The sequence below is a fragment of the Blennius ocellaris genome (assembly GCF_963422515.1).
Source record: "Blennius ocellaris genome assembly, chromosome: 15".
Classification (NCBI taxonomy): Eukaryota; Metazoa; Chordata; class Actinopteri; order Blenniiformes; family Blenniidae; genus Blennius; species Blennius ocellaris.
Genome location: NC_137664.1, coordinates 1,534,440 through 1,545,824, shown reverse-complemented (window position 1 = coordinate 1,545,824; position 11,385 = coordinate 1,534,440). Strand labels below are relative to the sequence as shown.

Here is an 11,385-nt window from a genome sequence, read left to right as displayed (position 1 = left end):
CATCAGATTCTTGCAGAATAAACCTGATAAAAATGTCTTTTTTTTTCACAGAACAAAACAATTATGACTAAAATCTCAACATGAAGATAATTGTTGGTGTAAAATACAGTAAAATGTCAAAAAAACATCTTGCATTATGGGTTTTTTTTATTTTTACAAATGCTCCTTTACTGGCTCTCAACTTCAGTTTTTAGTCTTTCGTTTGACTCTATAACCAGTTAACATCAGATTCTTGGTTTTATGGTGGTGGACGTTGATATAATGAATTTTGATGGTGTTCCTGATTGAAATGTCAATTTTTGGCACAAAAAAACACACAATTATGACTAAAATCGACTAAAATCTCAACATGAAGAAAATTTCTGGTGTAAAATACAGTAAAATGTAAAAAAAACATCTTGCATTATGGGTGTTTTTTATATTTTTACAAATACTACAAATGCTCCTTTACTTTTTTTGGACTATTTACAACCAGTTAACATCAGATTCTTGGTTTAATGGTGGTGAACGTTGATATAATGAATTTTGATGCTATTCCTGATTGAAATGTGAATTTCTGTCACAAAAAAACAAACAATTATGACTGAAAATGAGCACAGAAATACAAAAATACAGTGAAACATCCTAAAAAAAAACCTCTCACTGTTGTCGTCGTCGCTGCTTTTAAGAAATTCAAGAAAAATCCATGTTTTATTTAAAAATTTAACCATTTACTTGGTAGTTTTGGCCGGATTGGAGCCTCATGCACGCCGTTTTTTTTTTTTTTTTTTTTTTAACTCATTCCCATTATCCGAATTTTTAACTTCTCAGAGAAATATGAAATATGAAAGCGCGTGCAGGATGAATAACATGTATATTCTCTATTCTGTCATATAGGATCTCACATATTTACTATTCAGGAACCAGCACCAGACGTCCCCCGCCGTCTCTGCCGTCCATCAGCCGCCGCTGAGACAGAAAGTAACGTTCTCTCCATCTGCTTCGTCTTCCTCTCCTCCTCGGGGGCTCAGAGGTCAGAGGTCAGAGGGGAGGCCGTACGACACAGAGACAAGAGAAAGTGGAAACTCGTGATGAACGAGGGGAACAAATATCGTTTGTAGCAGTGGAGCAATGCCTCGTAAATTAATAAGAATTCCGTCGTTTGTGGTTTGGTTCCTCTTGTTAAGCCTCCTGTTTACTGGAGCAATGAGTCCCTCATTGATCAAACTCCACCAGCTGGAAGCAGCAACAAGTAGTCCCAGATATAGAGAATGGAGTGTGATATTGCTAGAATTTAATTTAATTTAATATTATTTAATTTAATTTAATTGTATTTTATTTTATTTGTTCAATTTTATTTGATATTAATTTAATTTAATTTAAATACATTTTATTTGATCAATTTTTTTATTTTATTCTATGCTATTTTATTTAATTTTATTATTTAATTTAATTTAATTTAAACATTTTATTTGATCAAATGTTTTATTTTATTTTAATATAATTTAATTTAAATACATTTTATTTTATCAAATGTTTTATTTTATTCTATGCTATTTTATTAAATTATATTATTTAATTTAAATGTATTTTATTTTATCAAAGGTTGTTTTATTTTATTCTATTTTTTCTTTTTACATGATTGTTTCTTTTGTTTCTTCTTTTTTTTGCAAGTTCGAAATAACAGTTCATTCATCCATTCTTTCATTCATTCAAACAAGAAAGACGTCCCACTATAAGTGACATTAACATGAGCCTTTGTGAAAAACTGTCCGGTCGTAGTTTTGTATATAAAGAACAAAAAGAGTTTTTATTCCCAGTAGAATCGTCTCTACGTCTTTGAACAGGTTGAATTCAGTTGAATATATTTTACACATTCCTCCATAGTGTTTATTTTAACCTGCAGTACCGCTTCTCATCCATTGGGTGTCGCTGGTGGTTTACACGAGCCGCGGCGCCTCTTCCTTCCTCTTCTTCTTCGTGGGTTCCGTTTCACAACAGCAGCAGCAGCGGCAGCGTTCGTCTCCTTCCACAGAATGACTTCATTTAACTTCTCCTTTTAACACGAAACCGCCACTTTTAGAACAACATGGTTAATCTGGGACTCACGAAAGTGGACGACGCGCTGGCAGCGAAACATCCGGTCAGTTTTATTACTATTATTCATTATTATTCGTCTTTGTTTATCGGAGGAAGAGTTTGACTTTGAAACACACACACACACACACACACACCTTGACAGTTCAGTATCACACCAGATGTGCTTTAACACGCCAGATGTGCTGTAAACTGATTTATCTGCCGTCTTTTCATCGCCTCGCAGGGTTTGCAGAGTTACGCCGCCTGTCAGTCTCACGCCTTCATGAAAGGAACCGGAACCTTCATATTAGGTAACCGCGTGTTTGTTTGTTTGTTTGTTTTTTAGCACTGATGACGTCACATCAAACATTTCTAGTTGCTTTTTTTAAATTTGGTGAAGTTTATGGATTTGGCTGCGTGTATCTAGTCGTTTGTTTTTGGTTTTCCGTGCATTTATTTCACCAATTTTTCACAAAAAAAGGTGTAAATCCGAATAGCAGGAAATCTTCAGGGATGATTTGTCGTCATCAAAGGAACAGTCGGTTCGATTTTAGGACTTTAACGGGGAATTCTTTCTAAATGAACCCCCCCACCCCCAAAAAACAACAACAAACTGCTTAAAATAATGTCCTGTGTAATGAGAAGCTCCTTATAGAGGAGATCACAGGGGATCAGCATCTGTTGCCATGGAGACGTGGCTTTTGCAACAACAACAAAAGAAAATTATATATATTGAGAGTGATTAGGTCAAAGGTAAAAAAAATTCCGCCATAAGTCGGTCACTTTTTATCCCATTGTTGTCAAACCAACACCATCTGACATACGAGGTGAAGCAGTGATGTCATCACCCTGGTTAGTGGCTGGGGGGGGGTCAAAGGTCAGGGGGCGGGGTCAATCAGAACTTGTAAAATGTGTGTATATCAGTGTCAAACAGCGGCAACATGAAGAAAGCAGGAGAAACGATGGAAGCAGTGGGGCTGGTGGATCAAATGACCTCGTGATCTATTGGTTTCCATGGTAACAGATGTGGCGTTGGCGAAGGTGTGCTCTCTGCCGGGTGTAGTTCTAGTTCTGCTCTACATTTTTACTGAAAAAATCCTCTTAAATAATATTTGCTTTCTCTTGGCTTATTAAAAAAAACACATTGAATAGAAACAGGAAGGCTTTTATTTTGAACCTGACCTCTTGAACCTAATACTGAAAACACACAGTTAGTCTGTCAAGTGCTATATAAATATGATATAAATGATTTTTATATATGATTTTCTCTCAGAATTTCATCAGTTTTGGTGAATAATTATTTTTTTATTTTAGCCTGTATGCAATCCCACCACCGGAGGGCGCTGTCATCAAGCGCAAGAGTTATATGTGCTATTAATACATTAACTTTAGAAGAGGTTTCTCTACCAACAGTAACTATAGAAGAACTTTTTTCTTTTAAGCTTTTTTTTCTCACGTTATTTCTGTAGCGTCGTTCAAATACAAAACCTCACACAAGGAAATACATTCAAATGAGGCGACGAGGAATCTTAAAAACATTAAAACAGATTAAGAAAGACTTGATAAATGAGTGAAAACTTTATTAAGATCGAGGAAGTAAAGTATTTAACACAGTAAAGTGAGTCAAATCTATTGTTTAATGTAAATCCTGAGCAGATAAAAATGTTTCCAGGCCCGATTTTCCACTTTTATCATCGATAAATTTAAGTTTACCTCAAGTATTTCGTGTTTTCACAGCTTTAATAGAATACATTTTCATTTAAACGAAGTTTGTGTACCTTCCAGAGCCAGCTGTATTTAAACTCGGTTATAATACAAACTTAATATTTATTTCTGGCTTCACAATACAGTTCATTTTACTGTTGTAAAAGCAGTTTTCCCTGAGTATATAATAAACAATATGCTCCTTTACCGTTCATGTTGATAAATGTGAAAATTATCCGCTGATTTTTAGACGCATCCTCTCACTTCATTTCTGTTGTTTAGACATTCATGTATTCATCCACATTCTGGTGTTTATGTTAATCTATTTTGTTTGTTTGTGACGCAAAACGTTGTCAAAGATGCATTTTTTTCTCTCGTCAGGCTGCCGAAACAATCTTTTAAATTGTTTTAAATCGACTTTATGAAAACTTGAGCGAAAAAAACTGGAAATGTGAGTTTATATGTCGACGATATTAAACTGTTTTCACAGGTGCTGCGAGTCTTTTCGGCTTTCAGAAAGTGCTGCAGAAGAAACTCCCGTATCCTCTGCAGTGGAATTTACTCATTTCAATAGGTAGGAGGTGGAACGGACTTTAATTTCCCTTCATTTTCTACAACTGCTTTTATTTTATTTTTTTAAACAACATATTTGAATCAAGCTGCAGCCTCCAGTGTTACATTTACAATCTACATTTTCAGCTTTATCCCATCGACATGCTCGCAAATGTATTAAAAAAAATCAGATATCGGTGCACAACACTGCACATTTTAATGTTTTTTTTTTTTTTTTTAAAGAATGTAAACGTTAAAGTCGTAAAAAGCGTATTCCTCTGTTCGCCTTCAGTCGCCTCCTCGGTGGGAAGTTACGCCATCACTCGCTGGGAAACGCAGAAGTGCTCCGATCTTTGGATACTGCTGGAAACCGGGAAGGTGCCGGAGAGGTCGCCCCCCGCAGGTGAGGGCGTGTCACTGCAGGTCTTCTGTCGCAAAAAGTCGTTTATTGTTTGTTTTTATTTATTGTTTACATTATCAATAGCAGTCATCGGGTTTGATTTACCTGCTTAAAATATCAATATATAACCGATGAAATATAATAGTAAATTAAATTTACACTTTGGTAAAATGTTATTTAAAAAGCAAGATTTGTTTTCTCAGTCATCGGCTAAAAAAAAAAAAAATGCAGATAAAAAGGTTTGAATGGTTTTTTGGGGGTTTTATACGGTGGCCCTGAAGTCCAAACCACAACAACAAATCACTAAACACAACAACAAATTGAAAAACACAACAACAAATTGAAAACACACAACAAATGAAAAAACACAACAACAAATGAAAAAACACAACAACAAATGAAAAAACAACAGCAATTTGAAAAACACAACACAAATGAAAAAACACAACAATAAATAAAAAAACACAACAGCAAATCATTAAACACAACAACAAATTGAAAAACACATTCAATTTGCTGTTGTGTTTTTTTCATTTGCTGTTGTCTTCTTCACTGTGCAGTTGTGTTTTTCAATTTGTTGTTGTGTTTAATGATTTGCTGTTGTGGTTTGCACTTCAGGGCCACCGTAGATTTAGCATAAACGACAAAATTGTCAAAACTGAGCATCTTGCATCTGCGAAGAATGTCACAACATTGATTGGAGTTGTGTGGTACTATTTGATCATTAGTGAAATGATATACTTCAAAAGTGCAAGTGAATTACTGCAGTGTGAATATGTGGAATCTGTTACATTAACTTGATTTTAAAGTCACTTATTTCCATATTTCTCTTTCAGTTCCTCCACCAGAAGAAGCAAAAGGTTCCAGCAAGACAAAATACGGAGACGTGATGGACTAACTTTAAATAAACTTTTAGATTTCATCTGTTTTATCAAAAGAGAATACATTTAATTTCACTCCGTGTGCAGCTGTTGAGTTCCATAATGGCATTAATATGTTTGTTAAAAAATAGGTTATTATTATTATTATTATTATTTAGTTTGTTTGCCATGCAAGAGAATCAAAGCTGCAATGCCTAAATCATCCGCTTGATGTCGCTGTGGAGCTCATGGAGCGTGCAGCCCTGCACAATGAGGCTTTTATTTCTTCATTTAGAAGTAAAACTGTACAATTTTCACGGGTGTTATTAAAAAGTTATCTTTAAGACGTACGCCTCGGACGACCTGGAGGCAGTGACTGTGGAACAACGAATGAATAAACAATGTCATGTGTATTTAAACTGCATTCATCCTCATTCAGTTGCTATTTTCAGCAGAAAACTAATTAAAGATATCAACGAGGTCTAATTCAATCTACCACAGATCCGTAAAAAACCTTGCGTAAAATGACTTCACTTATAAAACTTGGGGCTGTACGTTTAAAAACAAAGCATGACGAAGGTTATCTGCCCGAGAGAATCAAACAATGTCGTACATAAAGTAATTACACCTCCTGCTTAGTTGTATTTAGCCCATATCTCTATTTTTTAATACTATATTTTTTAATAGATTTTAAAATGTTTTGTTTTAGAACAAACAACCAAGAAAATAATGAAAGGAAAAAAACACAAATACGATAAAAGGACTACAATGGTTTCCATATCCTCAGATATATATATATATATATATGTAGACATATTTATAGACATATAAATATATATATATATATATATATATATATATATATATATATATATATATATATGGTGGTTTTAGAAGCGTGAAAACAGGTTTTTTTGAACACGGGTCCCAGAGTGGGCAAATTCTAAAACCCTGGCTTTGGTTTGACGGGTAAAGACGGCAAAAACGATGACGTCATCCCCCCCTCCCCCCCGTGGAGTGTGTTTACACACTGCAGCGGGGGACACGAGGCCCGGCATCGTCACGATGTAGTTAGTCTGCCGGGCCATGGGAGGGCGCTGTTGCTTGATTTTGTAACGAAATCACACAGAGACGTGTGCGGAGAAGAAAACACTAGAAACGTGAAGAAAATGGAGGAAAACCCGACTTCCCAGTGGATTGATGACGCAGCGGATGCTATCAGGGGTGAGTCTCGACTATTAAACTACTGATATGGAGGATAAAACTAGAACACTGACCCTGACGAGTACCACGACCGGCCGCCATGTTTGTTTACAAGTGGATGGAAGGGGAAGGTAGGGGGAGAGGCGCGCACGCGCAGTAAAAGGCTCTATAAAATGTATATATATATATATATATATATATATATATATATATATATATATATATATATATATAAATTTAGATTTATATATATATATATATATAAATGTATATATATAAAAATTAAAAACTTTGCAGATACAGTGCATCTCAACAGACCCCCCCCCAAAAGTGAAGAAAGTTTTGCGGATAAGCTCGTATTCGTTGTCGTGTGAACGGGGCCTTAAGTGTCTTCATCAAAAAAGCTTTACTGGATTACGGTTTCAGTATGTTTTATGTTTGACTTAAAAAAAAAAGATAATAATTTAAATCGGTATTTTAACAAATATGAGTTAAAAAAGCTTAAAGAGCTTGAAAAAAGCGTAAAAAAAGGTCCATAAATTGATTTAAAAGGATCAAATTAAATGTGGCATGAAGGGAATTATTGCAGCTTGCACATCTCATGGATTTAGTTGTTACACCAGCGTGTCGTCTGTATATAGAAACACTATATATATACATATACACACACACACACACAGGATGATCAGCGCTTGTGAAAATCTCCTGAAATTCCCAACGAGCTGCAGATGTTTTCTTCTCCTTCCCACTCAGATCTGCAGCTTCTAAAGCACATCAGAGCCCTGAATGCCTGTAAAAGAGGATCTTCAATCTTAAAGCGATTCCCTCATTCAGCGCAGAATAATTTACCGCCGGTGCAAGAATAAAACACTTCCCGGTGATTCACTCCCTCTCTGCTCTCCGCTCTTGTTTGGCCCAGGTCGTACAATAATGCGGCGCGTAAATTCTGCGCCGCGCGGTGCAAGTCGTGGAAAAAACAATGAGGGTCTTTCAAGCTTGATTTAGCAGCTCCCAGTGAATAAAACCAACCAAAGTCCAATCCGGGGATTGGCTGACGACAAGCCGAGGAGCTGAAAACGCGAAGGGACGAGGGAAAAAAAAAAAACGACGGGAATTCTAAAGGCTTGATGTACCACCACCCCACCTCCCACCCCCACCCTTTAATTCCTCTCTGCTCGTTCTCCACCCACGGAATCCAGTCGGAGACCTAAAGGGTTTCAGCAGAAACTGAGTCGCCTCTCAAAGCGTTTGTCACATGAACACTGACACCGCTGAAGGAGGAGACGGCGAGAAACCGAGAGCAAGCAGGAGATAATGAGCAGGGACATTGCATGTGTGTGTGTGTGTGTGAAGTGTGTGTGTGTATGTGTGTGTATGTGCGTGTGTGTGTGTGCAGAGGCCTGACTGGCCAGCAAAGCAGAGGATAAGTCCAAAATAAGCAGTGGTGTGCAGCGGTGGCCTTTTGGCATGCCTGTGACCATTGGCATGGTTTATGGAGCCGGCTGAGCCTCTGTGTGTGTGTGTGTGTGTGTGTGTGTGTGTGTGTGTGTGTGTGTGTGTGTGTGTGTGTGTGTGTGTGTGTGTGTGTGTGTGTGTGTGTGTGTGTGTGTGTGTGTGTGTGTGACAGAGAGAGAGGCAGAGTGACATGGAGAGCAGGAGTGAGCGCTCACTCGTCTGACCCCAGTGAGCAGGAACGATCTCGCCGAGCCGTGGACCCGTCGTCTTTTATTAAAACTTCCTCCCGACCGCTGGTTATGTAACAGTTCAGCTCGGAAGAAAGTCCAGCGAAATTAAATCTTATTCGGCTTCATCTCACGGTCTTTGTGGGAATATTCTCAGTTGATTTCTCGCTCTCGGGGCCTTTGCGTGTTTTGCGATTTTAGCGTATAGCAACTACACAACATTCCCGCCTTATACTGCTTTTAATTTCAATTAAAAAACAGAATAATACCAAATAATGCACGATAGGCGGCAGAGGAGAGACACATAAAGCTAAATATATACACGTTTTAAAAAAAATTTGGTATTTTTTTCTTTTTTTTAACACGTAAAAGTGTCATTTCATGTCTTTCTGGTGGCAGATGAATTAAACTGGAGCGATTAAAGTGAATTCAGTGGTGACATTTGAGCGTTCGCGACCAGGTTTGAATCCCCGTCGCAGCAGGAAGGAACGTCCAGCATGAAAATGACCAAGCTTTGAGCCGACTTTGCAAAAACATGCGTAATCCAACAGCTATAAGAGAAGTTTGTTTATTTTCGGAGGGAAGTTTTGTGTATTTTTCACCAGAGGGTTTCAGTAAAAATGGGCTTTTATGTTGAGATGATGGTAATTTTCTGCAGTAATTGTTTGGCGTTTGTGAAAATATAGAAGAATATAGAAGACTAGAAAATTCCCGCGGAAATTTTATTTCCCCCTACTGTACTCGTGAGCCCATGACGGGATCAAAAGTACGTGGAAACCATGTCATTAGCTAGTGATTCTCGATCGCAGCGCCACCACGAGGCCACCCTCCAAATTTCAGCTCATTTGAACAAACTTGTTAGCATGCGATGCCAACACCTGCGATTTGAGCACATGGAAGCCATGTCATTAGCTAGTGATTCTCGATCGCAGCGCCACCACGAGGCCACCCTCCAAATTTCAGCTCATTTGAACAAACTTCTTAGCACGCGATGCTAACACCTGCGATTTGAGTACGTGGAAACCATGTCATTAGCTAGTGATTCTCGATCGCAGCGCCACCACGAGGCCACCCTCCAAATTTCAGCTCATTTGAACAAACTTCTTAGCACGCGATGCTAACACCTGCGATTTGAGTACGTGGAAACCATGTCATTAGCTAGTGATTCTCGATCGCAGCGCCACCACGAGGCCACCCTCCAAATTTCAGCTCATTTGAACAAACTTCTTAGCACACGATGCTAACACCTGCGATTTGAGTACGTGGAAACATGTCATTAGCCAGTGATTCTCGATCACAGCGCCACCACGAGGCCACCCTCCAAATTTCAGCTCATTTGAGAAGATTATACATTTTCATCATGTATTATATATATATATATATATATATATATATATATATATATATATCACAACCCTTGTTCATGTCAGGCCTTCGGTGGAAAAATCGAATCGTTTTCTTCTGCTCGGCTCGTCTCTCTGGCCCGGAAGACATAATCAATACCCACAAATCAAGGCGTTAACGAGAACAACTGGTGTGCTATTGAGTAACCCAGTGTGTTTATTGATTATTTACCCCCCCCCCCCTTCCTCCACCCTCTCCTCCACGTCAAGTACACTTTGCATTTCACGCAAGCAGGAGGAATTATAAAGGAGGGATTGGGAATGAATGTGGTCGGACGGGTCGGAGGAACAGAACCGTGCGGTGACGGCATCAGACACTTTCCTCACAGTTTGTGCAGCAGAGGAGAAGTTGAGGGTTCAAGTCTGGGCAGGTCTGAGGTAAACACTAGTCCGTGCAGAGTTTCTACCCGGTGACTCACGGTGGAGGAGAAGAAAAACAGAAAAAAAAAAAGGTCCCGGCCCACGGTTGTGATGTGTTTTTTTGGGGGGGGAAATTAGCCGAGGTTCGATATCACAAACACACACTGTACTAAATCTGTTTAAATGGTTTGATTATTGAAATTGTTCTGGGCTGATTAAAGCAGATGATGATCTACTAAGTGACAAAGACGGGCATTAATCTGCTTTAGGCCCAATCCCAATTCAATTTTGTAAACCTACCCCTACCCCTTAGCCCTCCGCCTCCCCCTCCAAAACGAGGGCAAAGGCAAAGGGGCAAAAGTATATATATGTGAAATGCGAGTCCTTCGGCGCCATGTCCTCCTACCCCTCTGTTTAAAGTGTGCATCTGTAAACGCTCCGTTTAGAGGGGTGAATAGCCCTCAACCTTACCCCTCCGCCTTTACGCACTAGTGAAATGGGACACCCCTCAGACTCTCGTGAACACGCATTTCAAAGGGGTAGGGGGTAAGGGGTAGGGCTAAGGGGTAGAATTGGGATTGGCCCTAAGTGAGTCCCTGTGTTGTAAGTAGTCCTTCATGCACGATAACTGCAGGAATATAGATTCCAAGGAAATACAACACGGCCACCTCATGGTGCCTCTGTTGTGGCGCCAAAAATGGAGGTTTAAAAACCTCCATTTTTAAAGTGAAAGCCCTCAGCAGTCTAAACCTAAAGCAGCTTAGCAGGGAAATGGTAAAGGAAGAGCCGGATAAGCATTAAGCTGTTTGAAATACGACGGTTTTGGGGCCTGATTTTCACAGGAGAGCAGCCTGATGACTGATCTCTGCTTCTCACGTCGTCCAGCAAAGAAGCGTTGTGAAAAACACAGCCTCCTGCTGGGAAACCTTTTTTTAAGACTCAATCGATTTGCGATATAAAAGTCAAAACATGAAATTGAATTCTGTTCTGGATCTCACAGGAAACCAGTGAAGACACACCGCCTCACCTCTTCCTGTGGGGTTCCTGTCAGGATGCAGAGTTTCGAATCAATTAGAGACCTGAATAGACATTTACAACTTATTAGGTATGGGTAATCATTTAAAATGTATATTTGCTGAAGATATGGGTTAAACACAGATACT

General features: G+C 38.8%; 1 protein-coding gene across 1 annotated transcript; it reads left to right on the top strand.

The window, feature by feature from the left end:
* Positions 1–1,974: 1,974 nt before the first annotated feature.
* Positions 1,975–5,952, top strand: tmem141 (transmembrane protein 141). The gene is made up of 5 exons (XM_080510586.1): positions 1,975–2,122; positions 2,303–2,369; positions 4,253–4,336; positions 4,607–4,717; positions 5,551–5,952. Exons 1-5 carry the CDS (start codon positions 2,069–2,071, stop codon positions 5,610–5,612), a joined length of 378 nt encoding a protein of 125 aa, XP_080366712.1. The 5' UTR covers positions 1,975–2,068; the 3' UTR covers positions 5,613–5,952.
* The last annotated feature ends 5,433 nt before the right edge of the window (positions 5,953–11,385 follow it).

Excerpts from the sequence above, each read along its gene's own strand:
- tmem141 (XM_080510586.1), top strand. The coding sequence starts at position 2,069 with ATGGTTAATCTGGGACTCACGAAAGTGGACGACGCGCTGGCAGCGAAA. Across the intron at positions 2,123-2,302 it reads CGCTGGCAGCGAAACATCCG|GGTTTGCAGAGTTACGCCGC; the intron begins GTCAGTTTTATT and ends ATCGCCTCGCAG. Across the intron at positions 4,718-5,550 it reads GGAGAGGTCGCCCCCCGCAG|TTCCTCCACCAGAAGAAGCA; the intron begins GTGAGGGCGTGT and ends TTTCTCTTTCAG.